The sequence below is a fragment of the Phaseolus vulgaris genome, chromosome 1, assembly GCF_000499845.2.
Source record: "Phaseolus vulgaris cultivar G19833 chromosome 1, P. vulgaris v2.0, whole genome shotgun sequence".
Taxonomy (NCBI): Eukaryota; Viridiplantae; Streptophyta; class Magnoliopsida; order Fabales; family Fabaceae; genus Phaseolus; species Phaseolus vulgaris.
This window is the reverse complement of record NC_023759.2, coordinates 40,304,230-40,331,591: the sequence shown is the minus strand read 5'-3', so window position 1 is coordinate 40,331,591 and position 27,362 is coordinate 40,304,230. Positions and strand designations below refer to the sequence as shown.

Sequence of the window (27,362 nt, the reverse complement as noted above, 5' to 3'; positions counted from 1 at the left end):
TATGGTGACCATAGTTTTTATGGTATTGGCAACATGTTCTTTGATAAGCTCAATCTAGCATTCTCACTTTCCTTAGTAGCGAAATTACTTCGGCTGCCATTGCCTCTTGTAATATTCGTGCTCTAGTGGTGCTCAATAGCGTGTATTGTTGAAATTTTCGACTACGAGGTTCTGCTTTTGCCCTTCTATACTGATATCCTCCATCCACCTTCACTTGGTTCCGAGACTCCCTTAGCTCTTCCATATGCATAAACTTTATTGCGCGTTGCCTCCACTCATCAAGATTCATTGCCGATTTTTTACAAAGGCTATTAGCAAATGGTCCCAGACTTAAGGTTGTAACCAATTGATGCATAATGACTTTCGGATTAAGATTTTGAATATTTAACGTCATATTTCCAAAGCGTTCCATAAATATCCTCAATGATTCTCCCTTTTCCTGCCTTATATTTACCAAGGCAATTGACGTCAAGTGATGTGGGTGACTCGTGGCAAACTAAGCTCCAAACTTCTCTACTAAATTATCAAAGCAATCAATAGATAATGGTGGCAACCGAGTAAACCAGCTTAGAGTTGCTCCTTTCAAAGTTGTTGGAAATACTCGGCACAAAATAGCATCATTCCATGTATACATACTTATATGTGTTGTGTAGATAGTTATATGTTCATCGGGATCCGAACTTCCATCATATTTATTTATGGTTAAATTCCTCCAACTTTCAGGTAACAGGGTCTTATGATGGCTTCAAAGAAAGGATGTCTCCTTACATTTCTAACAAAAGTGCCAGAAGTCTCTGGTAATTTTTGCCTAGTAACTTCAAAACCTCTTCATTATATGTACTTTGCTAAATACGTGCTCTCGGTTGGACAATTTCAAACGATGTGTTTAAAACTGTTTCTTCGTTTAATCTTCGCCTTATGTATGCGTTTTCCGCTCTTAACATACTCAACTCTTCTTCATTATTTTTCTTCAACGTTTCAAACTCCTTTTGTAATTGTACAAACATAATCATTGGCATGGTGTTCTGATTGCCTCCCTGCTCCCCCGATTGTTCTCCTCTTTTACTCATTTTTCTTCACTTCTTCAATTAACTTGTTTCTCGGCCCCACGGTGGGTGCCAAAATGTTCTTACAAGGGCCTAGAAATAACTTTCTTCTTTCTTCTGAACCTATTGACTTCTCGGTCTTCTATCTCGGTTTGGACTTTCGGCTTACTACTCCTTTGATTTGGGCTTGGGCTTGGATGTGATTTGTGGACTCTCACTCGTTGGACTAGGTCAATTAGATCTCTCGACCTTTGGTCTCGGTATCCGTTCACGGGTAGGTGTGTGTACATGCAAGAAGCTCCAATAATAAAGTTAAAATTGATTTTAGTTAATTATCAGATAAAATTCACTCTACTTACCTTTGTGTTGATCACCTATTTATGACACTTTCTTATTAGACCTTAAACTCAATCGAGTGTTTACTCTTTGCACCTAATCTTCTTTAAATATACTCTCTATGTTTTGTGTATGTTTAATGAATTTTGCTACAATAACTTATTATTTATTCATTTTTTATTTAATTTTTATCCATCGTTCAGTCTTTCAATCTTCTAACCTTTCGACCTAGAAGTGAGTGAATCAATTATTATGGAAGACCGACTAACAAAATCAATATACAATTTTTTTTTTAATGCTCGGTCAATTCATGTTGTTGCATTTTATGTGAACCAAATAGATAACAAATCAACCATCCTTGTTACCAAAACAAAAGACTTTCTGCTAAATAATCCATGAATAAAAAAAGGTATCTTTAGATTGTACATATACCGTATGCAATCTCAATTGTAAAGTTATGGGAATGTTTGGTTATATATTTTTATCACTCAATTCTCCTAAATTGTATCATTTAAGTTTTTATTTATTTATTTATTTATATATATATTATCGACCCGTTAAATTTCTAATGTAATAATAACATGCTATAAAATAACTAAAATAAAAATAAATTATGGTGGGGTTTTATGACAATTTTTTTTTGTAAAATGACGTAGTTTTGACTTTGTTTTATTTTTTTACAATTTTTTATACACATTTTATTAATCTATCAGATATTTAATGGATTGAGAAAATATGTAAAAATTGAAAAATTGTATCGGTAAAATGTGCAAATAAAAGCTTAAGAGATCAAATTCATAAAATAATAATAGTCAAGTGATAAAATATGTAACCAAATCAAAATATTATTATAATTTGGGAGAACTAAGAGTTTCATTGCATATTTAACCACAGAATATAAATTATTTATTTTACTCTAATTAATTAAAAAAAAATCCCGTTTCAAATTATATACATGTCTTATTAAGATATAATTAGCAATGTTCTTAACAAAGAAAAAGGATTAAGGCAATATAACTAAGTAAAAGAAAATAACATCCCTTATTTTATGTGAAATGTAATAAAATATTTATTTCTACCTTTATTTCCTAGATCAACAAACTATTTAAGATTTATCTAGAATATATATATATATATATATATATATATATATATTATGTATATATAACAATTGAAATGAGAATTTCTGTTACATGATATCATCAAGTTAATATATGCAAACAACAATAAAACTGGTTAATTTTCGGGTAAAAATATTAGAGAAATATGTAACTCACATTATCATCTAATCATAAATAACAATTTTATTGACCTTTATAATAAATATTTTAAAATAAATACTACTAATAATAATTCTGGATTGTCTAATCGGTGTAAAAATTGCGTTCACAGTTTGCCATTAAACTCAAAGTTGGGAATGAAGATTAATTTTTAAATATATTTTCAATTTCTTAAATTTGTAGTTAAGCCTTTTTTTTCAAATTTTAAAAATAATTTTAATTTTATAATTTAAATATATTTTAATTTTTCAGTTCGAACGCCTTCTACCAAATCATCATAAGAGTAAATGCTTTATAAAAAAAACACGAGATCTTTGACAGTAAGATTGTAAAGTCAAATAAACTAAGTGCAAACAAATTTGTTAATACATTGAACATAATAACTTTTTATTTTCAAATTATAAAACAAAACAAAAAATTAAATTTAAGGAAAAAAAGTTTATTTTAAATTTAAAAAATAGAAAACATATTTAAACGTGGAAGTTTTATTCTTCGTTGGTGGGTTATAGAGAGACTAGAAAGCCCAATATTTGGAACGGAGAAGGGCCAAACCCTAAGACTGAGGTTAGTTTCTCAGTGGCAGCATGGATTCGGAACCCAAGAAGGACATCGAAGTCGCTCCGGCACTCATCGCCGTTCACCCTTACCAATGCTCCGTCGCCGTCGCCGTCGGTCATCACCTTCGCGTCTTCGACCTCCTGTAAGCAAAACTTCATTTCTCTCATTTCACTTCAACTCACCTATTATACTGATAAACCCGCAGTGCCGGTTCCGCAGTTTCCTTAACGGACGACTCCGCCGCCGTTCCCTTCCACACCGATAACATCAGAGCCATTCGTTTTGGCGCCAAAGGAAAACTATTCGTATCCGCCGGTGACGATAAAACCGTCAAGGTCTGGTCAACAGAGTCATGGAGTTGCATCACCAGCGTGTAATTTCGACCTCTCTCTCTCTCTCTCTCTTTTTGCTGCTTCACGTGCACTCTCCAATTCAATAATTGATTTTCTTCCTTTTTGTGCTGATGAAATTAGGTCCTCCGAGAAGAGAGTGTCCGCAGTTGCAATTAGCGACGACGGAACCTACGTTTGCTTCGCCGACAAATTCGGCCTTGTTTGGGTTGTCGATCTCGATCCTCCGTTACGGGATAAGAAACCGTCACCTCTTCTTTCGCACTATTGCAGTATCATCACTAGCTTGGTCTGTCACGTCTCGTGTTTTTGCTTCGGTTTGCTTTTCGAAATAAGTTAGGTATTTTTCTTCTAATTGTTCCTACGCCATTGTCTTCTGCAGGAATTTTCGCCGGATGGTCGCTTTATTTTAAGTGCTGATCGTGATTTCAAAATTCGTGTAAGTTATAACATTTCAAAATGTCGTGTCCGCTATTGCTCTTTTTTTTTTTCTGTAATAATTATATCCATATCGCAGGTTACTTGTTTTCCAGAAAAGCCCTTAAACGGAGCTCACCAGATACAAAGTTTCTGTCTCGGTCATACGGAGTAAGAGTTGCTTCTATTATTCTTGAATTTGATAACGTTGAGTGACTGCCATTATCAAATTTTCATGATTGTGGATACTGGGTATGGTTGCGTAATTTATTCTATTATTTAGCAATACTAAGGGCATTTCAAATGCTTATATTTTTACTGTGCCTTTTAGAGTAAAAACTCAATTCCTATTTCATTCTTGTATTATAGAAAAATGAGTTGGGTAGAAGAACTTGTTATTAACAGAAAAAACAACAATGGAGGGAGAACGATTTAAATTTTAGCACAAGAGAAAAACATGGAAAGTTCTTTAGTTTTATGTGGTACAATTGAATTCATAAAAAGTATGTTAAAAACCTACAATGCATTCTAGCATTGGAGATGACCTAATTTATTGAGATCATCTTACAAAAGATATTTTCAAAATTATTTCTCTTACGCTTACTTTCCTCCTAGACAAATAAATGAAGCTGTCTTGTTTTTTTGGTTTTAGAATAAATGAATATGCATCTCTTTGCAGATTTGTTTCCTGCCTTGCCTTCGTTCAGGCTCTGGAATGCCCTCAAGGCCTTCTTCTCTCTGGCAGTGGTGATTCCACAGTTAGTAATTTATTCAATCCTTCAGGATTCAGGTACTGTCTATTTTCTTTTAGATGAAAGCAATATGAAACTGTGAATTACTTTTTTCAGGTTCGATTGTGGAATGTTGACTCTGGAGCACTTCTAGATACTTGTGAGGTTGCAATTAAGGTATTTCTTTTAATTATTGGTGGTTCAAAGTTGTATAATTTTTTTTTGTCTTCATTATGAAAGCATTTTCTAAAATTATTACTGGACTTTCCAATTCTTCACATAAATGAAATATATTTTATTGATTTTGATAAGATTGTGGATTTTACCACTTTTTGCTGTGGAACTTGGTTTTTACTTTCTTATTCTGCATCTCTGTTTCCAAAGGCAGGACTTGTAGAGTCTGATGGCAAAGCAGAGGAGCATGACCATGCTGTTACTGATTTATGCACTGTCCTTGATGGTTTGCTTGTTGCAGTGGCCATTCAGAGGCAAGTCTCCCACTATAGCATTCTGTCATGTTTCTCACTGAGAATTTTGTTTTGGTGTACTGACAAATTTTATTTGATAACTCTGTAGTTTGCAAGGAATAATATTGTTGAGTTGCAATGTTTCTGCAAAAACTCTTTCTGTTGCCAAGGTAATTGCTGCACATACTTGAATGACCATTATTAACTTGTGTCATTCTGGTCATATTTAGTTAGGGTTTGTTTCTATTTTTAACATGCGAAGTCAGATTAGTTCTCGTGTGTTATTATTGTTGAGAAAACAAAGCTAACTGCTGATATGAGAAATATGTTTCTAATGGTGGGCCTTTATAATGATGGGAACACTCCAGGTGGTTTTAATGGCTGGAGAGGCCTTTGTCCCTACGTGCTTGGGGAGCAGCCCCTCTACAGGGAAATTGTGGATGGTTACTGGTGTGTCTAATTTACCTGGTTGTAATTATCCTGCGTTGGCTCGTGTAAGAGTAATTTCTGGTATAGATGTTGAACAAGAACCAGTTGTTGTGGGAGATGATAACATACCTGGGGGAGAAAAGCTGCTAGAAACGTTGCAAGGAAATGCATCCGTTGATGACAATACTTTTTTAGCAGCAGCTGAAGCTGTCAAAACAGCAATGGATCACCTGTTGATAAAAAAACAATACCCTTCAGCGAATAGAGAATCTAGGAAGAAATGCAGAAATGATAGAAAACTCAAGGGTTAGCTTTTTTTTTCTCATTTTGTTTTTATTAATATATGAAGCAGTTTAGCACGATTTCCTTGATCACCACTTTCCAAAGATTATTCTAGACGATCCATTCTATTTATTCTGATAAACTGTGCATCTGAAATATTAAAACCAGATTGCCATAAATTTTGTTGTCAGTCATTTTAACATTGTTCTTAACATATTGTATGTGTTGTTCATCACTGTTCATTATCTATACCATGAGTCCATGAATTCTCAGCTCTTCTAAATAGTACGATAACATTTGGCAATTTAAGTCATGTGTAGAGAGCGTCTTTCGTTGAACTTAAATGTTGAGCTGATGCGCTGCTAGTTGTTGCGTGCAATATCATATTCACTACATCACTATGACCCTCAGCTAGTGGATGAGTTGAAAAAATAGGATACAAAATTTAAATATCATATTTAATGAGATTAATCTAAATTGATAGATTTAATTAAAATTTTCAAAATGTTAATAAATTCCTCATAATTTGGTTTTAATATAAATTGTCCTATATTATTAGAGAAAGCGAGTTAATAAAACAATCCAACAACGTTAATAAACACATTTTGATTTTTTTTTTAAATGTTTTGTTCTTTTATCAGTAGTTTGACAAATAATCACTAATGCATAAAGGGTTGAGTTGAAATTTGAATAACTTTGTGAAATTTTTTTAATTGTCTTTCTGAAGGATTCAATTGATGTTTAAAAAAATTTGTTATGTTCATGAAATGGTTAATGATTGCAAGATGTATAAGTATGTATAATAATGAATTAATCTTATATGTGATTCTCTCACAATGAATAACGACATTAATAATAAATGCAAATAAGAGACAGGTCTAGAAGATTGCATATCAAGAATTATTTTTTGGTTAATACCAACTTGTAAATTTTGAAAGTCCTAAGTTTTAATCATCAATTGACATGTTATAACAATTAATTGAAATGAAATTGGGTGATTGATTTTTATTTTACAATTCTAATCTTAAGTTATTTTGATATTGGAGATAGATTAGATTTCTGTGTATATATATTAGAGTTTATAATGAACTAACATTCTCAAGAGATGCCCAAGATTACTTAGAAACCCAATTTTGCGCCTAGTGTTTTGTCCTTATCAAAGTGTCTTCACCAAAACTTGTGTAGGACTTGTCATGATCACATTTTCATTCCCATTAATATTTTTATTTTCTTATTTTGGGGGAAAAAATGAGTTCATTCCTGCAGTCAATGAGTTTTGGGCTTTGTAAACAAGATTGTTCCATCAAAGACGTGTCTTGGGCCCATGTATCATATCAATGATATATCAACACGTCAGCACCAAGTGAGGTTAAAAAATTAAAAACTATCAAAATGATTGGATTGATGAGTTCAATGGCCATTGGTTCAACCAAGCAACTCCACCCATTTGATTCTCTAAGCTCACAATCATAGCAAGTTGGCGCTGTTATTACAATCATTATCAGCTAAATGAATAGTTTCACCAAAAGAAAAAAAAAAAAAAACAACTCTGGTTTTATACACAAGCAACATTATATAAAAAAAATCAAATGAGATCACCAACATATTTTATTAAGTTAGAAACTCCATATATAATATTCACAACAATGTCACTGCTTATAATTTGCAGGGATATTATTTATCATAAATTTGTTTTAAGTGATTAGAAGAAAAAAAGTTAGAATTATAAAATTTTTAAAACTTGAAGACTAAAATAAATAAAAAAATTAAAAAGAGACCAAAATTATAGTTCAGTTAAAAATAAATTAACAAAATGGTTTACTGATTGAGTCTCAGTCATTACCCACCACCAAAGGCCATATAGATAAAGTGCAACATGAATACTCTTGTATTATTAATTAGTTTGAGATATAAGGGTTTTGTTAATGGAGAACTACATAATTGAAAAATTGTTTGGTAGATGCTGACGTGGCTTTCTAATCTTTTCTAGATAGAGAAAGTGAGAAACAATGAAATATGGAAGCAGAGAAATGTCACGATGCGTGTAAGGACACGATTCCTCCTCATTTTAGGAAATGTAACTGCCGTATACATCTGTATAATGTATACGTACATACATGTATAAAGAGAAGAAAATATATTTTACTAACAGAACTATTCGTAAACATGCAACTATGAAATTGATTCATTCGTTAATTCACGTTAGCAAGTAATAGTATAAAATTATATTAGTTATGAAAGAGAAAAATACTATGACAACATTAATTAAATTTACACAAATAATGATGGATAGATTACACTACAATTATTCTATATATCTCTAAATTTAATTAGATATATATTTAGATAGTAATAATAAAAATACGTATTGTGTTGTTGCACATAACATCATCCTCATCTATAATGTGTCTAATGCTATATGGTTGTGACAACGTGGTCCTATGTTTTTTTCAACATTTATCTAGAAAATAGCCGCACACCAAAGATTGAAGTAATTATCGTAAATTATGGCAACAACTTCATCGTTATCCAATAGGGAAAAAAACTCAGTGACGTAAATTTAGTGATGAAAAGCATGCATATGTTTGTTTGCTAATGTTTTAACACTGAATTGAAGAATCGTATATGAATGTAATGCAAGTACGGGAAGTAAAGATACAGATATAGTTGATGGTGTGATAAGAAGGAAGATATTAGGAAGTAGATTTTTAAATTTAATTTAATTTTATAAAATTAGTTTATAAAGTTTATACTTTCTTATTATTTGTGTGATATTACATATATATTGGTGATCCAATAATATTATGATAGATAAATTTATAAGACTAATTTAAGTCTAAATCAATCCTATAAAATCGGCTCATGGGATGACGTTTGCACTTACTCATATACAATGAAATATTCTCATCTTTAGTCGATGTGAGATCTCCAACACACCCCTCACACCAAGAGTGACAGTTTGTGCGTGGGACAACATATTATGGGTGGTCCGATAACGGTTCGATAGCGGGTGGCGCGATAGGCCCAACAAACACTCGCTATGATAGACTTTAAATAACTCTCATATCATATTACAAAGTAGACTTTAACCCTAACTCAACTCCATAAAACTGACTAATGAAATGAGGTTTGCACTTATCCATATAAAATAAAATATTCTCAAAGTGTCTGGAACTCCCACAAATGTTTTAGGAGATTATTTTGAATAGGAGGATTTGTGGAGGCAATATGGCAGTTGTATTTCCAAGTGTTGACGTTGGTTTTAGGAGCCTCCTCCATATTTGGCTGCATTATAATTAACATCAACGTAGTGTGGTGACACTCTACCTAACTCCTTTAACTCATTCCTTCATCACTATGCCTCAACTCTTCTTGTCTTCTAGCAACCCAAACCTCATTATTCAACCCAATTTACTATTTTTCACCACCAATTTCTATCATTTACAACACTTTCACTTTATAATGTCATATCAAGTTTGGTATTCTACAATCATTCACATTAATATCAAACTTACTTTTATTTAATCCCTCTTACATTAATCTACTTATATTAATATTTTAAATATTTTATTGTTAATATATTTTTTCATACATATTTTTTAAGCAATTATGTTCGTGTATAACCAATTCTATTTCACCTACTTCAATAATTAATTCCAATATTGTTTAACTAATTTATAAAGGAAATTAACCATTTTCTTTCCTATTTAAATACTTGTAAAATTTCAAAATTTAGTTCTCTTCTATTTGATTAATTTACATTAAAAAGGTTTATCTCTTTTGTACTGAAAAAGGTTTTATGGAAACTTTAGTTTAAAAAATAAAACTTAATCATTCAAATGCTTAATTTTGATTATTTTAAATTTCTAAGTTAACCAGTGTTTGATGGAGCCAAGTTTTGAACGAGTCAAGTCAAATTGTATTAAAATCAAAATTTCTTTTATTAGTTTAATACATATTTTAATTGTTGGATTATTAATTTTATAGATGTCATGCAGACACGGACATTTTAACACTGTAAGATAATAATTTATTAGATTGCTGTACCTAATAAAAACATATTCTTATTTTGTGCGTATTAAATGAGAAAATAAATAAAATTTATCCTGTTTCATCTTCACATCCCTTACATCACACTGATTTAAGTAAAACCAGGTCTGAATCTTTTAAACGATATTTCTGCAAAGTGAATGAAAAACATAATTATAAAAACTCCGAAATGGGTCAATACTTAAAAAATGCTTCTAGTTAATAAAATAATTGTTAAATACATAACAAAAAAAACTCATTCCATAAACACTCCCTTATTATTAGCACTATTTCATATTTTTTGTTCTACCGGTAGAGACCGAATATGGACATCATTATAAGATAAATATATTAAAGTCAAAATATATTAACAGATTAAACCAACAAAAAATTAAAAAATTAAGTAATACACTTTTCATCATGATACAAAAGTTAATATCAGTTGTTCTTACAACAAGGACCAAGAACACTAGAATAAGGTTGATAAGATCAACTCCTTTACAAATCTTCCGAACTTGGGCTGGACTCTCTCGGCTTCTCCTCGAGTTGGGCTCTCGGCTTCTTCTCGGGTTGGGCTCTCGCGGCTTCTTCTCGAGTCGGGCTTTCGGCTTCTTCTCGGGTTGGGCTCTCGCGGCTTCTACTCGAGTTTGGCTCTCGGCTTCTTCTCGGGTTGGGCTCTCACGACTCCTACTCGAGTTTGGCTCTCGGCTTCTTCTCGGGTTGGGCTCTCGGCTTCTTCTCCTCACAGGTGGGTGTGTGTACCTGCAAGGCGCTCCGATGCCAAAGTCAGATATAGTTTTATGTTCATCAGATCAATTGAATCTTACTTACCTCTTGAGTTGAACCTCTATTTATAAGGCTCTCTTATTGGGCTTAAGAGTTACTTGGGTCTTTTCTTTTTGCACCTAACATTTTGAAAACACACACCTGTATATTTGGGCCATCTTATGGGCTTTGCTATAATCACTAATTTAATTTTGCTTATTTACTTTTTATATTTAACCTTTCGGTTGAGACTTTCGGTACAACCTTTCGGTCGAGACTTTTGGTACAACCTTTCGGTTGACCTTTCGGCCTAGACAGTACACTAGCCCCCCAGGCATGAGGATTTGAAAAAGACGTTATGCCTAATGAAAAGGACAAATTTTGTATTTAATACCTTTCGTATCAAAGTATTGCCTTGTTTCGTATACTTTTCTTGATTATGCCGATTGACATGATGAGTTATAATTGTGATATCGTAACGCTTCGTTTGGAAGAGTTTTTTGTTTTTATTGATTCAGAAAGATTGAACTGAATACTCTCAAAAGGTATAATGTCTTCTTCAAGCTCTGTTTCTATTTCTGATGAATTTACAGAATTTTTGGACATGAGTAACGAGGCTATCAGGAAAGTAATTGAGATGAATGAGGATATTCATTCAATTATTTCATTTGCCATCATTTCTGTTGTGAAGAATAAAGCTAGTAGTGATATGAGTTCAAGTGAAGAAGCTATAGATCTTGAAGCTGAATAAAGAGTTGGTTGAATCTAGTAAGAGTCTTGAATAACATAATTTTTTCTTTTGAAGATGTTTACCTTTCGGATTTCCTTTCGGTCAACCTTTCGGCCTATAACTTATTGAAAATTGATAATTGTTTGAAGCCGTTTACCTTTCGGATTTCCTTTCGGCCTATAACTTGTTGAAAATTGATAACAATTGTTTGAAGGTGTTTACCTTTCGGATTTCCTTTCGGCCAACTTTTCGGCCTATAACTTTCGGATTTTGTGCATACTAGTCCCAATGCTTCTTCTCGTGACATGTTCTCGTAGGCTACTATTCCTTCTCTTACAAATTCGGTGATTGAGCTTGCTAGTCGGACTTTACTAATTGGCAAAGCAATAAGACAAGAGACTAAGGATGTTGTTTCTTCATTTGAACTTGAAAAATTGAAAAAGGAAGCAACTGAATCAAATGAGAAGATCAGATCCTTAACTTCCCAAGTTGAAGAGTTGTCTAAGGCTAAGGATTGTTATGAAGCCGAGAAAGAGTCTGAAGGATGAGATTACTGAGTTAACGGCTCATAAGTTATCCCTTGACGAGGAGATTCAACGTTTGAAAGGAAACTTCGCTAATCTTTCTGCTGCGAAGAAAGTTGAAGCTGATAATAATCTTCGTTTAGAATCTGTGATAAACCAGTTGAATTCAAGGGTTACTCGAGCTGAGGGTTATTTTGTTCAGCAACACAAGTTGGGTTTTGAAAAACCTCTCCAGCAAGCCGAGTATTTTTACAAGATTCCATTGGATGCTGGAAATTTCGACATGGGCAAAGATTTTTATAATGACGAACTGATGCCCATCAGTGAAATTCCTTATGATGAAGATGAAGATGAAGATGGTGGTGCTGATGATGATAGGCATGCCGACGCCGAATAGCTTGTTTTAGTTTGTTGTTTTGTAAGAACTCCCAAGTAAAGTTCCAGGGTTCTTTAACATGTTTTGTCCCAGCCACTTGATGGTTATTTTGGATGTATAACATCAAGTTATATATAATATTCTATTTACTTTGCACGTATCCCAATTATTTGCTAGTGAATAATCTTTATTTATCACAAATGTGCATGAAAGATAAAGTGAAGATGTGATTGTTCACGTTCACCGCACCATATATCACCTAATACAACCAACGTGTCGGATCCTAGTTTTCGGTTTTAGTATTTTTCCAACCTAAAATAAATACATCTCACCTTTTCGGTTATGTGATCCGATTGATTAATTTTGTTTTTCGGTTACGAGCAAATGCTATCATAGACTTCTCAATCTTGTTCTTCCGGTTATGTGATTTGATTGATTAATTTTGTTTTTCGGTTACGAGCAAATGCTATCATAGAATTCTCAATCTTGTTCTTCCGGTTATGTGATTTGATTGATTAATTTTGTTTTTCGGTTACGAGCAAATGCTATCATAGACTTCTCGGTCTTAACTTCTCGGTGCCAACCTAACCTTTCGGTCATCTGACTTAAATGATTTAAATGTTATCTTTCGATCATAAGCTATTATTTACTTATTATTGACATGAAATCCTGAAGAAGTTATTTTGGATGTATAGCATCAAACCATATATAATATTTTACTTACTTAGCACGTAACTTAATCGCTTGCTAGTGAATAATCTTATTTAACATAAGTATGTAGAAAAGATAAAATTAGATGATCTAATATAACCAATTTATCCGGTTCCACCTTTTAGATTTTAGTATTCGATTTTAACTTATTTATTTTTCCAACCTAAGATAAATTCATCTTATCCTTTCGGTTTTCAAGTATAAAATTATTTAAATACATTGCAACCTGGACCTTTCGATTTTTGAGTTTGAACTGAAAATAATTGTTTATGAACTTCCTAATTAAAGTTCTCGATTTTTCTAGTTAGAGACCAATTTTGACTATTTTTATAGGTTTGAACTTTTGGACTTGATACTGATACGCCAATGTTTATTTAGACTTCTCGATTTTGTCTTAAGACCTCTCGGTTTTGCATTAGAACCTTTCGGTTTTTTCGATAAGACCTCTCGGTTTTTGTTTTGTGCCATGCAAAAAATGAGACATTTCGGTTTTGTATTATAACCTTTCGGTTTTTTATAAGACCTCTCGGTTTTTGTTTTCTGCCATGCAAAAAATGAGACCTCTCGGTTTTGTATTAGAACCTTTCGGTTTTTTATAAGACCTCTCGGTTTTGTATTGGAGCCTTTCGGTTTTTTGATAAGACCTCTCGGTTTTGTATTGGAACCTTTCGGTTTTTTGATAAGACCTCTCGGTTTTTGTATTCTGCCAACCTTTCGGACTATAACTTTTCGACTTCTTAAATAAGAACTCCGTTGATTGAGATTTGATTTGAATGAAACACACTCGAGAGAGGGATTTCACCTGGAGTGAAAGCATCTTGATCCGAGAGGCTTGAAGTACGAGATACACTCTCGGAAGGGATTTCACCTGGAGTGAAAACATCTTGATCCGAGAGGCTTGAAGTACGAGATACACTCTCGGGAGGGATTTCACCTGAAGTGAAAACATCCTAGACCGAGAGGTTTGAAGTACGAGATACACTCTCGGGAGGGATTTCACTTTAAGTGAAAGCATCAAGGACCGAGAGGTTTGAAGAACGAGATACACTCTCGGGAGGGATTTCACCTGAAGTGAAAGTATCCAGGATCGAGAGGTTTGAAGAACGAGATACACTCTCGGGAGGGATTTCACCTGGAGTGAAAACATCTTGATCCGAGAAGCTTGAAGAACGAGATACACTCTCGGGAGGGATTTCACTTGAAGTAAAAGCATCCAGGACCGAGAGGTTTGAAGAACGAGATACACTCGGGAGGGATTTCACCTGGAGTGAAAACATCCTGGACCGAGAGGTTTGAAGTACGAGATACACTCTCGGGAGGGATTTCACTTGAAGTGAAAGCATCCAGGACCGAGAGGTTTGAAGTATGCGAAACATTAATGAATTTAACAGTTTGACTCTTCATATGAATAACTTCTTCATTAAGTGTTTCAATCTTGAATACGACTTTCTTTATACATGAAAAATCATCCTTGACCGAAAGGTTTTACATACAACGATGAGTGTTTAACTGCCTTGGACTTTGTCTGCTCCTTATCCCTCCATCTCTAACAAAGCGTTTCAACTGCCCAACTTGAATCAATTCTTCAATTCTATCTTTCAAAGCTACACATTCTTCTGTATGACGACCATGATTCTTGTGGTATTGGCAATGTTTACTCTGATATGCTCTTTTTGAAGTTCTTTCCTTCTTTGGTGGTGGGATTATCTTTACTGTCATTGCTTATTGTAAGATTCTTGCTCAATTACTACTCAACGGTGTATATTGTTGAAACTTTCGGCTACGAAATTATTCTCTTCCTTTTCTAAACGAATGTCCTCCTTCCTTTTCACTTATCTTCTTATCATTTCCATCCGCCCTCGAAATTCTCTCAACTCTTCCATTTGCATAAACTTTGATGCACGTTGTCTTAACTCATCAAGATTGGTTGCCAGTTTTTTGCAAAGACTGTCGGCAAATGGTCCCGGTTTCAGTGCTGTAATCATATGATGCATTGTGATTTTCGGGCTGAGATTGCGGATACTTAGTGCTACCTTTCCAAAGCGCTCCATAAATGCTCTTAGGGATTCTCCCTTTTCTTGCCTTATATTCACTAAGGCAATTGATGTCAGATGATGTGGTCGGCTTGTAGCAAAATGAGCTCCAAACTTTTTTACTAAAGTGTTGAAACAATCAATGGATAACGGTGGCAACCGAGTAAACCAACTCAGAGTCCCTCCCTTCAAAGTTGTTGGGAATACTCGGCACAAAATGGCATCATTCCACGTATACAAACTTATCTGCGTTGTGTATACTGCAATGTGTTCATCAGGATCTGTACCTCTATCATATTTCTCCATGGTAAAATTCTTCCAATTTTGGGCAGTGGGGTTTCTATAATGGCTTCGGAAAATGGATGTCTCCTAACAGATATTCCGACAAAGATAACAGAAGTCTCTAGTATTCTCTTCCTTGTAGTTTCAAATCTTTCCTCATTATGTACCCTTTGGTGGATATGTGTTCTTGGTTGAACAGTTTCAAATGATGTGTTTAAAATCGTCTCTTCATTCAACTTCCTTTTCATATACGCATTCTCCGCCCTTAACATACTTAACTCCTCTTCATTGCTTTTCTTTAGTGTTTCGAACTCTTTTTGTAACTGCATGAGCATAGCCATTGACATGGAATTTTGATTATCTCTCTACTCCCCAGATTGCTCTCCACCTTGTTCTTCTCTTTGATTCATCTTGTGTTCAACCTTTTTCAGTTACCTCTCGGCCCCACGGTGGGCGCCAAAATGTTCTTACAACAAGGACCAAGAACACTAGAATAAGGTTGATAAGATCAACTCCTTTACAAATCTTCCGAACTTGGGCTGGACTCTCTCGGCTTCTCCTCGAGTTGGGCTCTCGGCTTCTTCTCGGGTTGGGCTCTCGCGGCTTCTTCTCGAGTCGGGCTTTCGGCTTCTTCTCGGGTTGGGCTCTCGCGGCTTCTACTCGAGTTTGGCTCTCGGCTTCTTCTCGGGTTGGGCTCTCGCGACTCCTACTCGAGTTTGGCTCTCGGCTTCTTCTCGGGTTGGGCTCTCGGCTTCTTCTCCTCACAGGTGGGTGTGTGTACCTGCAAGGCGCTCCGATGCCAAAGTCAGATATAGTTTTATGTTCATCAGATCAATTGAATCTTACTTACCTCTTGAGTTGAACCTCTATTTATAAGGCTCTCTTATTGGGCTTAAGAGTTACTTGGGTCTTTTCTTTTTGCACCTAACATTTTGAAAACACACACCTGTATATTTGGGCCCATCTTATGGGCTTTGCTATAATCACTAATTTAATTTTACTTATTTACTTTTTATATTTAACCTTTCGGTTGAGACTTTTGGTACAACCTTTCGGTCGAGACTTTTGGTACAACCTTTCGGTTGACCTTTCGGCCTAGACAGTACATCAGTCAAATAATATAATGGTAGGTTTTACTATCATGTTAACTTTGTTTTTTTATGTGCCTATTGGATCTTGTATAAGGGTTGAGATATTCTTGAAGTGTTTCTCTTAATTTATTTTTATTATTTGCTGATAAAAAAAATAATAGAATGGTACATCATATCTTATAAATAGACACAACAATCAAAATAAAGTTATATTACAATATTTATTATATCAACATACTGAACATTTACTTCAACGTTGACAAATAATTTTACAAATGCACTATCACCTAAGATCGAAGTCCAAACACTCAGAGAGGAATCTGAAAAAGGAAATAAGATTACGAAGAGATAACTTGTTCAACTAATAGAAAGACACCAAAACCCTCATACAATAACATTTATAATTGTTTTTTGGAAATGTACTATATTAGTAATGCCCATTTTGTTCTCTTTGGGTTTTATCCTCACGAATTTCTCCTTCTTTTTCTACTTTTTTTCATGGGAGATTGTATTATTGGTGCTTCTTTTGATGGTGTTTAAGCTTGTTAATTAGGACGAGAAAATAACTCTTAAGTTTAAGAATGAAATTGAATCAATAATCACTGCCCCTGTTAATAATTTAACTCTACTCAATATAGAAAGAATATTGATACCATAATTACATGTCCCTTTTCGTCTATATATGTATTGTATATTAATCTCGGTAGCTTGAATTTTACTTTAATATGTTTATATTACAATTTTGGCATGTATATACATTTCTGGAAATGAGTCTTTTATTCTTATATTTCACTGTACCAACAAACAGCACTATTAGAGGTATTGCTATCTCTCTCACCACCTTCTGTAGATAAGATTTTTTGGAGTGGAAATTTTTTATTTCTTCCTTCATTGAAAATGTAATGAAAGGGGTCTCCTCCAAATTATTTAGTTACAAACTTTGGTTTCCATAATTTTGGAATTGTATGCATTATGTGACCAAACATCCCATGTTATCCAATAATTCAAAATACAGGCCATATCTTTCGGTTTGCAATTTCCACACTCCTCTTTCGCCACCTTCTTTTTGTCCTCGTGGAGTCTTCAGAAAACAGGGAAATGCAAAATGTTGTTGGCCAATACTTTATACAGTTTATGGGAAAATAGAATCAAATACTTCCTTTAAAATTTTACAATCATTATACAATTTTTAAGCATTGAATTTTTTTTACATAAGATTCGAATATCTTTCTGAAAATGTAAAAATAATAAATGTTAAATGTTCTTCGATCTTAATCAAACAATATCGCTACATGTTTAAAGACTAAGAGTAACAATGTTGGATGGGTGGGGTGAGATTTGGATGTAAGATAAACTCATTATTTTGATTCGCTAATCCATTTAAGTTTGTCTCAGATAACTTGTACCCATTTAAGTTTGTCTCACATAACTTGTACCCATTTAAGTTTGTCTCACATAACTTGTAATTCACACGAGGAAGGTATGAGACAAGACAGACAAGTTCGCTAACCCGCATAATAATAAAAAAATGTGTTTCTTTCTGCATCCCATGAAGTTTAAAAATCGAATTCTATAAGGTAAAATAGTTGTTCCAGAGAAAGGTTATTCTCAATTTTTTTTCTCTTTTGAATTTTCATTTTCAAAATTCACTTTTATATTATGAAAATTAAATTTTAAAATTAATGAGCTGCCGGAAAAAATTTGATGGAATGCTGGAAGAAAGATCTTAATAAACAATACAAAATTATTTTTTCCAACTTTTACATAACAATGTAGAACAAACCAATATGACCAAACAAATCAACCTTACCACCCTTATTAAAAATTATTATTATTTATTAATGATTCACTACAAGAAATAATAATATTAGTTTCCGCAAAAAACCCACACAAAAAGCAAAAGGGAGATACTAAATGATATTAAATGATACTTAGAGTGAGTTTAATGTCCCATTAAGTTGACACTAATCCAAAGGTTACTAATGAATTAGTGGGGACTATGAGGACACAACTATTTTTTTTATGATTTTAGTGTCCGGTTAAAACCTCTTTGTCCACATTATAATTAATATTTGTTTTTGTATCTCAATTATGTATGATTTGGAGACACTATTAATGTTCCTTACTTGACCCTCACTTTTTTTGACAGCTAATTACAACTTTTCTTGTAATGATTTATCTTTGTGTTTTAGCAAGTAAAATTGAGTTTTTTTAATTGGTGTACTTTTTTACATGTATTACTGAAATAGATGGATTTTTTTAAAATTATATAGGTAAACACGAATTAATTGTAAAAACATTATGTATGCATTTCATAACTTTGATTAATAACAGATTAATGTTAATAATTTATTTTAAATAAAGTTGTGTCGGTTGAAATCAGATTATTCTAAAAACTTATTATGAAATTAAATCATTCATTTCATTATGAGTACTTTATATGTTCTTGCTAGGGAGATGAGATCTAAAGAACTATTGATGAGTTTCGTCTTCCTCCTTTCTATCGGACAGTTATGCTTCAGCTTTCTTTTCCAAGCTTCTCGCTACTCCTCTGGTCTCAGCTACTTGATCATTTGGTCTTCTAGAGAATACCGAATGGGGGTACCTGCAGAAGGCACTAGGACGCTCAAGTCAGCAAATGGGGTTGACAGTAATAAATGATGTACCTACTTCTTGGAATGTGTTTTATTTATATTATTTTAATGGGCCTACCTTGTTAGACCGAATTAATGAGGTGGATCGTGGTTAGAGGTGTATTACCTAATTCTTAATGATGATTTAGCTTCACTGACCTTGCTTAAGCGTAATTGAACCGAAAGTATCGGTCGACCCACCTGGACGTGGGTCATTCGGTCGACCCACCTAGACGTGGGTCATTCGGTCAACCCGGTTGTGGGAGTCGAAACATGATATTGATCGTTCGGTCCATACCAGTACACTTTAAGTAATTGGTCTTTCATATTTTATAATAAATTTTACGTTTCAAAATAATATTTTTTATATAAATAATTAATATTAACATAATATTTTTTATATAAAATTGTATGTATTAATTTTAAAATAAATAATAAAATAATCCAAGAAGAAATCTTGTTAGCATGATCAGATTTTATTTTAAAAAAAACTTAATCAATATTAATAAAATTTGTAGTAGAGTGATAAAATTTCTATTTCCACAATTTTAGTGTGAACCTGATATGATTTTATTTTCGTAAAACTAAAATCAGGTGATGCATTCACGACTTTTTTTCCACCAACACAATTTGTTCATATAGATGATTTTTTAAATATCTGCCTACTTTTTTAATAAACGTAAAATATTGCACCAATTAAAAAAAATGAAAAAGTGACTTAGAAAGTCTGGTAAACATAAATGAATTTGATTATGTGAATAAGATTTAAAAATTTAGAATATGAAAACTTGGAAGTGAATGTGAAGTGAAGTTGGTAAGTGATACTGAGCTCTTTTCGGATGAATGGATTGTGTGGTGGTCAACTTCATAAATCTTCTCTTCCAAACACAATCACGTGGACTGCTCCTCAGGTTCATAAATTTAGATTCCTTGCAACACAATATTAACACTTTTTTTTAATTATTTCACCAATTGTTTCCAAATTGAAAAAAAAAAAATTGCAAAAAATAATTATTGTTTTTAGGCCGAAAATATAATTTTGTCTTATTTAAAGTAGAAGATACACGGCCCAGTAAGGAGAAAGTGGGCCCTGGATAAGGTCGAAAAGGACACGGCTCTTTGGTGGGCCCACTTGAGGCAACGGATAATAGAAGTACGTTACGTGGAACAGGTAGGTTTCGTTAGTGGGTCCCATCCCACGAGGATAAGCAAAATGCATTATGCAGTCTACGTCTCTATATGCCTTGTGTATCGTTTTAATTTATTTAATATAAATGAAAAATATTATAACTTAAATTATTAACTCAATCAACTGGCTTCACCTTTACGCACCAAAACTTATATTTTCCTTACTAACCATCTATTAACTATGCACTCAATTATGGCAATGTTCATTTATTGTTTTCTAAGAATATGTTATATATAAAAAAAGGTTGGTTGACCTAAGTTTTCAGTTTAGTTTACGTGTGGTGTTGTATTTTTTTTTATCATACTTTTGGTTTATTGTTTGGTAAGAATTGTAAATAACGACTCATATACTAAGGACTATTACTCGATGTTCTAATTATATTTTATGATTATTTGTTTATTTACGAAAAAAGAAGATTTGTTGGATATTTTAAGTTGTAGAGAGAGAGAGAGAGGATAGATCTATGAAGTGATGAAAGTTAATTCTAAAATAAAATGATTGAGTTAGCTGTTGTGTCTGTTTCCTTGTTATGAGGTACTGTGCGAAAGAGAGTGTGGACAAAATACCTTCCATCACCAACAAAAGATTGAAATGTTCAAAAAGGACAAAAATAAACCTGTTTATTCACACTGTTGGATGGTTGGAGATGAATCGCATTAAAAACAAAATTAAAAGGTGAAACTAAAAACCATATATTATAAGACTTCTTACTTACAATACAAAATACAATATAAAATTTAAAATCCTAAATTTTAGATAAAATTCTAAATTATAAGTAACAAAATACAAATAATTTTTAACTAAATAATATTATATTTTTACAATTTTTCTTTAAATAATTAATTCTTAATATAGTATAAGAGTTATTTTTTAATTTATCGTAACAAGAGTTTGTTGGATTTATCTACTATTCTCGAACTACTCATAATATATTATTTCAAGAATAAAAAATTCTAATAAGAGAAATATATTGAAGTTCCACATTAATTAAAGATAAAAAAAAAGTATATATTTCATAATATATAATATATAAAGTTTATTTTATAATCATGTAAGAAATAATTAGATTTAGAATTCACCTTAATAACCGCTATTTATATAAAGTTACTAAAATTTAAAACCTTTTGTTGTCACATATTAGTTTAACCACAATTTCTTAGAATACATAATTACTTTTTGTTGAGCAAATGCTTAAGCATTCTGCAATCAAAATACTTTAAGACTCTTATATTGAATTAAAAATTGCAAATGAAATTGAAATTGAAATGTGATATAAGATACACATTCAAACAACAAAAAAATAAATTGACAACACTTTAAGAAGATGACGTAATAGTCTAAGAATATTTTTTTTTAAATCCCATATTTAAATTGTAACATTTAGTGCGTTTTAAAAAAAATCATAAACCATTTAATAATATAATGAATATTTTATCCAACTTATTAATTTAAGAAACATGGAAGATATGGAGTCAATACAAAATTTGTTTGATTCACAATAAATAGTAAAAAGCAGTGATAGATAAACAGATAGATAAAAATATAGAGATATAGGAAATAGCTAGTATAATAGATACATTAATTTTAATTTAATTTTACTTTTTTTTATCAATTTTTTTTCTTCTGTTTTCCATAGTCTAACATAATGTTAAATAATGACTAAAGAGGAAGAGAAAAAAATGTAATATAAATGTTGATAGAATAGTCAGTATGCAGAAAATTCTATAATTGATTTTTTTTTAATTAAATTTTTATTTTGATAGAGATTATTTTTTACGTTAAACTATTTAATTACTTCTCTTTGCATGTATCTGACGATTAAATAGATCAGGTTGTTTTATACACTTTCTTTCCTTAATAAAACAATAATATATAGTAATATAGTTTTTGTAGAAAATATTTCAATTTAATTTCTAAAGCGCAATTAATTTCAAATTCATCCTCATAATTTAATTACTGTTGTTAAAACACAATGATTTCAAGACATTCATATTTTTTAATGTAAAATATATAATAATAACAATATTAAACACGTTAGTCAAACATAAAAATAAAAATATTCTCCTTTTGATTCTGAAATCTAATATATATTAATTTCTGCATTTGGTTATATTATAAGTTCAAAGACTGACATTTAAATAACACTAAATGATGAAGATAAAATTAAAAAAATTATCTGGTTATAAAAAATAAATTTAAAGCAGTTTTTATTCAGTCAAATTAAAAATAAATGAGATAATACTACATATGAAGACAACGATGTATTTCAACATATATAGTAATAACGTTTGATTTTCATGCACACGACTCCTTTGCTTCTCCTTCGTTTATCTGTGAACTGGCATGTGAATCCAAACACGACTCTCTCTTTCTCTCTCTCTGTTCTCTCTCTGTTCTCTCTTTTTCTTCTCTTCTTTATTGCTCCAAATCCAAAGCTCTTTATTTAAACTCCCAGACTTTGCAGCTTCAAACAGAAAAAGGAAAAATAGAAAAATGAAAAGAGGTAGGAATCAGTGATGGGGAGGAAGAGGCAGGAAGTGCATGTGCTTGGTAACCAAAACCAAACAAAGCTCAGGACTTCATTTTTGGGATGATGCTTTTTCTCATAGACAGCATCAAATCCAAAACTGTTTGTTTTTTGTGATCTGTTTCTGAACGCCACAGATCAAATGGCAGAGCTGCTGCTAATCACATGCCTTTCCCTACTTTTTCTCATTCAATATCAAAATTGACAAAAAAGATAACCGAGGAGGCAATTCTGTTTTCAGTTTTTTGCGTTGTTTTTTGTGAGTTTGTGTAACAAGTTACAAGTACAGAAACATTCCCAGTACGCTGGTGATTTTTTGAAATAGCAACCTGCATCCGTGTGAGTGGTTTGTTATTGCTAGTGCCATCACTCTCTATAACCATTTTAGGTGAGTTTAATTTCTCGTAAGTATTTCACCATCTTTGTAACATTTTCTTGTTGGTAATTTATTCTAATTTTGAGTTGATCTTGGTTTAGGAGTTAATTTTCCTTGCGGGATCATTTTCGTTCCACTTATGCTGCTGAGGAACAGATCAAGAGCGGTGAGCAAGCCAGGTTTGATGGCTGATCATAGCTCTCAGCAATCCCCCACTCAAAACTATGCTAAAACTATACCCTCTCTATTTGGGTCACCCAAATTTAGAGATTTCACCAACAAGTGTCTCTCCTCAGGAACCGAGGCCTTAAGGAGCCCAACTTCAATTCTTGATGCCAGAGCATTATCCCCTTCTGCCTTTGGGAATCCATTCTTAACTCTTCCATACAAAATCTCCCCACCAAGCAGAACTTCCTGGGACAAGCCTGATTCAAAGGGCCTTCGTCTTGCTCTTGTTGATGCTCTCAAAGATGATGACAACCCAATTCATGACAATTCTGAGCCCAACAAAGGAAACGTTCTGCTTAGAGTGAAAATCCCATTTGAGTCTCAGACATGTGCTGATGATTTTGGAACCAAAACCAAGGATTCAAAAAACTCATCAGGGTCAGAAATTTCTGCAAAGGATGATTGTGTTTCGCCAAGTGTGAGGGCTCTGTCTTGGAGTGAGATGGAGCTTTCTGAGGAATATACATGCGTGATATCCCATGGACCTAACCCAAAAACCACACACATATTCAATAATTGCATTGTGGTGGAGACCTATTATTCTCTCCCCCAAAACCAAAACTCTCATTCTGCTACCTCCGCAAATTTCCTCAGCTTCTGTCACACTTGCAAGAAACATCTTGACCAGACCAAGGACATCTTTATTTATAGGTACACACACTTTTCCCATCCCAACCTTTGCAATTTGCATTACTAATTCTTTTGATATTAGCCTTCTTCTGTGACTCCTCAACCACAAGATAACAAAACTTCAAAGCCTTTCGACAATATCTCGACATGGATAATACTCTATAATCTTTTTATTTATTTATTTATTGATCTTATTTAGTTTAATCCAGCTGAACAAAGTTTAAGGTGATGAAATGGTTTATTTTTATGCAGAGGAGAGAAAGCTTTCTGTAGCAGGAAGTGCCGCCACCAAGAAATGGTGCTGGATGGAATAGAAAATTCAGAGTTTGAAAGCAACGGTTTTTCTTGACTTCACTAGCATGCTTTGCATGCACGGTGGCTCCAAAGTCCTGCATTTTGAGGAGGATAATAACCGGAAAAACGCACAAAGTCAAATCAAAATTTTCCATTCATCATGATTTTATTACAAGACTAGGAATAGTTGTAGTAAGTAGTTACTAGTTAGTATTTCATTGTAATCAGTAATGTCCTTTTTCCCTTTTCTACCACCTTTTTTGAAGAAGTCTTTTGCGTTGTTATTTTCTTTTTTTGCGTCCTCTCCCCTGCAAATAGAGATAAGAGGGGATGTTGTAGAGTTCATTCCAAGTGATGACTAATTTGATTGCTTCTTCTGGTTTTGGGGTGAAGCAGACGATGATGTGTGATTGAAAACAGTGCCTTTCTTTTTCTCCTTCCTTTGAGTTTATGATAATGATGGTGCTACCTATTGTTTTAGAAGGGGACCGGTTAATTATTTCTCACAAAGATTCCTCTCTCTCTCTTCATGTACTCTATTATTATCATCCTTAGCCATTGCCCTTCTCACCCTACCTTGAGTTGATAAACAATTCAGCAAACCATTATAATAATACTCTTCAAAACTGACAATGACACAAAAATATACATCTGTTAAAAGTCCTTTTCCTTACCCATTACTTCATTATCCAATTATTTTAATATTAGGTTACCCTTGGAAACTTTGATACGTATAACATCCAGAATCCTCAATTTTCAAACTTTGGAGTTAAAAGCCGTTTGTGATGAATTAATTAAACACCCCAAATTCTTATTCCACATCCTAAGATATTTGTCCTAATCCATAATAGTAATGCCAACAGATTACAGTGAGAGAACAAAAAAGGCATGAAATAACCAGAGTGATCATTAAAGGAAGGAGCAGAAGTAAATGGAGTTGAAAAGCCAAAAGATTTATGGAACAAAAAGAAAAAGGCCAAAAGAGATGAGGTAAAGGTGTTCTAATGTCCTATACTATGATAACCTTTAATGCGCCTTGCTGCCTCTTTCTCTTTTCCCCATTCTGCCTTTCAATAACTAATTGAATCATTGCCTTTACACAGTTCTAGTAACAGTTTGGGAGCATATGTGGATGACTGGATCAAAGATACCATGTTACCATTTTCAAGATAAATCACTTCATACCTTACTGTTTTCAACATTTATGGAATACAAATGAAGTATCCCCCCTCTTGAACTGAAATTACTTTTTAAGAACATAAATATACATTAACTTTTAACTTAGTTCAAAATCTCAAAGTCTTTATTTATTTAAACTTCGTTATCAAACTAAAATACTCCAAGGTTTCTTCTAAAAATGTCTTAAATATTGTTAATTAATCATCTCTTTTTCACTTAAGTCTTCTCACCTCATTAATTTTGTGCTACTCATACAAGTTTATTTCATTAGTTAAGGATATTTTAAGATAAACAATTAATGCAAGAGGAAAATAGAAAACAATCCTATAAAATGGAAAGAAGAACTTTTGGAAAAAAAAATCTTATGTACAAGAACAAAGGGAGTATTTTCTATTCCATGCCTAAACGAGTAAAACACAACTTTGAAGGCGTTGGTAATGATATATAGGATGCATACCATGTTTTTAATTTGGTTGTAGTTACAATTTATCATAATCTTTTGGGTTTTTTTTATATGTTGACAATCCTGCATCACCATATTACAATTAGAAAGATAAATAACTTGCTGAAATGTGAACCTCACGTGAAGAGATTGAGCAATTTTAAAACTGCATTGTAGCACATCACAATTGTAAACTAACATCTTTGATTGGGCAGTTGTCAAAGTATCATTTTTCAATTGTAAATAAGAAAAGGTCACGGTTAAAAAATCACAATGTAGTCACAAGCATGGAGCATTGTTCTTAGATTGGTGGTTTTGCTTCATTGAAGTCTTAGTTTTTTTTAATAATTTTGGTGTAATTTCATTTCAAAATCACTAGAATGGATAAAAATTTAAAATTTTATAACAATGAATAAGTCGTATCTTATGTGCATGAATTCGTAGAAGGGACGTCATATTAGTTAAACATGATTTCAATTTGAACCTCAAATGAAGAACAAAATCGTGTTATCGTTCCACAAATTTGGTACAAGAATGTCAATGAAAGAAATCATTCTCATTAATGATAACTTTAATTCGTATATAATCATTTTGTATTTGAAAAATTTGTGATATGTAAGAAGTCTTTTGTGATATTTCCATATACAAGAAGTCGTGTGGGTAGGACACGAGTTTATTGCATAACATAAAAAACAGGTGAAGTTGTGTATGAGGTGACGACTTTAGTTGGTTTTATGTTGCACTCAAGTCATGCACTACATACATGACTTCTCTTTGACATGATTTTTTTTTATAGTTTTGTGTGTTTGGTACATTAGGCGAGGACAACAAATTACGAGCATGAGGAAGGGGGCACAGGTGACAAGGAAATCAAAGGTGAGTGAAGGGAGGGTTTGGGAGAACTGGCGAATGACTAGTTTCAAGAAAATCAAGAGCACCATGTCGTTGTTTAGCATCTAGAAAACGCTTTCCTCCTACATTCAAGCTTGATTTTTAGTCACCACAACTCAATTTGCCTATTTAGATTGAGATTTCTACAATTTATACAATTAAAAATAGCACTAGATATTGCATCAGTTCATATTTTTTCCTTTTTCTATTTCTTCACTTTTAAATTCTTTTGAAATATATATAACACTATTTTGCATATGTGGGAAGACCAAGTGCTTCCAAACCTTCCCTTAACCCCTCTCTAATTCCCCAACCACCCGCTCCTCCCTCCTCAAGCTCACCATTTGTTACCTCAGTCTAGTGTATCAAATATATAAAACTAAAAAAAATAATCCAAAGGAGAGATCGTGTAGGCAATGCACAACTTCAATGTAACATAAAAACAACTGAAGTCATTACCCTTTTGCACAACTTCAGTTGTTTGTATGTTGCATTGAAGTCGTGCAGTTCTTGTGTATGAAACATCACAAAAGACA

At 32.8% G+C, this 27,362-nt stretch overlaps 3 protein-coding genes across 4 annotated transcripts; 2 read left to right on the top strand and 1 right to left on the bottom strand.

Annotated features, from left to right (window-relative positions):
- Positions 1-3,126: 3,126 nt before the first annotated feature.
- On the top strand, positions 3,127-6,131 carry LOC137814229 (uncharacterized). Of its 2 annotated transcripts, XM_068616829.1 has the most exons (10): positions 3,127-3,362; positions 3,426-3,593; positions 3,694-3,859; positions 3,953-4,009; positions 4,088-4,158; positions 4,667-4,745; positions 4,836-4,895; positions 5,103-5,206; positions 5,295-5,355; positions 5,554-6,131. In XM_068616829.1, exons 1-10 carry the CDS (start codon positions 3,247-3,249, stop codon positions 5,923-5,925), a joined length of 1,254 nt encoding a protein of 417 aa, XP_068472930.1. In that variant the 5' UTR covers positions 3,127-3,246; the 3' UTR covers positions 5,926-6,131. The 2 variants fall into 2 exon arrangements, with proteins under 2 accessions (XP_068472930.1, XP_068472929.1); XM_068616828.1 differs by having other exon boundaries at positions 3,153-3,362; positions 3,953-4,158.
- An 8,732-nt stretch (positions 6,132-14,863) lies between these two features.
- LOC137816038 (uncharacterized) lies at positions 14,864-15,370 on the bottom strand. Its single transcript, XM_068619140.1, has one exon. It carries the CDS (start codon positions 15,368-15,370, stop codon positions 14,864-14,866), a length of 507 nt encoding a protein of 168 aa, XP_068475241.1.
- A 7,152-nt stretch (positions 15,371-22,522) lies between these two features.
- On the top strand, positions 22,523-24,731 carry LOC137814228 (protein MARD1-like). Its single transcript, XM_068616827.1, has 3 exons — positions 22,523-23,174; positions 23,264-24,041; positions 24,273-24,731. The coding sequence occupies exons 2-3, from the start codon at positions 23,302-23,304 to the stop codon at positions 24,367-24,369; spliced, it is 837 nt and encodes a 278-aa protein (XP_068472928.1). The 5' UTR covers positions 22,523-23,174; positions 23,264-23,301; the 3' UTR covers positions 24,370-24,731.
- Positions 24,732-27,362: the final 2,631 nt, after the last annotated feature.

Excerpts from the sequence above, each read along its gene's own strand:
- LOC137814229 (XM_068616828.1), top strand. The coding sequence starts at position 3,247 with ATGGATTCGGAACCCAAGAAGGACATCGAAGTCGCTCCGGCACTCATC. Across the intron at positions 3,363-3,425 it reads CTTCGCGTCTTCGACCTCCT|TGCCGGTTCCGCAGTTTCCT; the intron begins GTAAGCAAAACT and ends ATAAACCCGCAG. Across the intron at positions 4,746-4,835 it reads CTGGCAGTGGTGATTCCACA|GTTCGATTGTGGAATGTTGA; the intron begins GTTAGTAATTTA and ends TACTTTTTTCAG.
- LOC137816038 (XM_068619140.1), bottom strand. The coding sequence starts at position 15,370 with ATGGAGAAATATGATAGAGGTACAGATCCTGATGAACACATTGCAGTA.
- LOC137814228 (XM_068616827.1), top strand. The coding sequence starts at position 23,302 with ATGCTGCTGAGGAACAGATCAAGAGCGGTGAGCAAGCCAGGTTTGATG. Across the intron at positions 24,042-24,272 it reads AAGGACATCTTTATTTATAG|AGGAGAGAAAGCTTTCTGTA; the intron begins GTACACACACTT and ends ATTTTTATGCAG.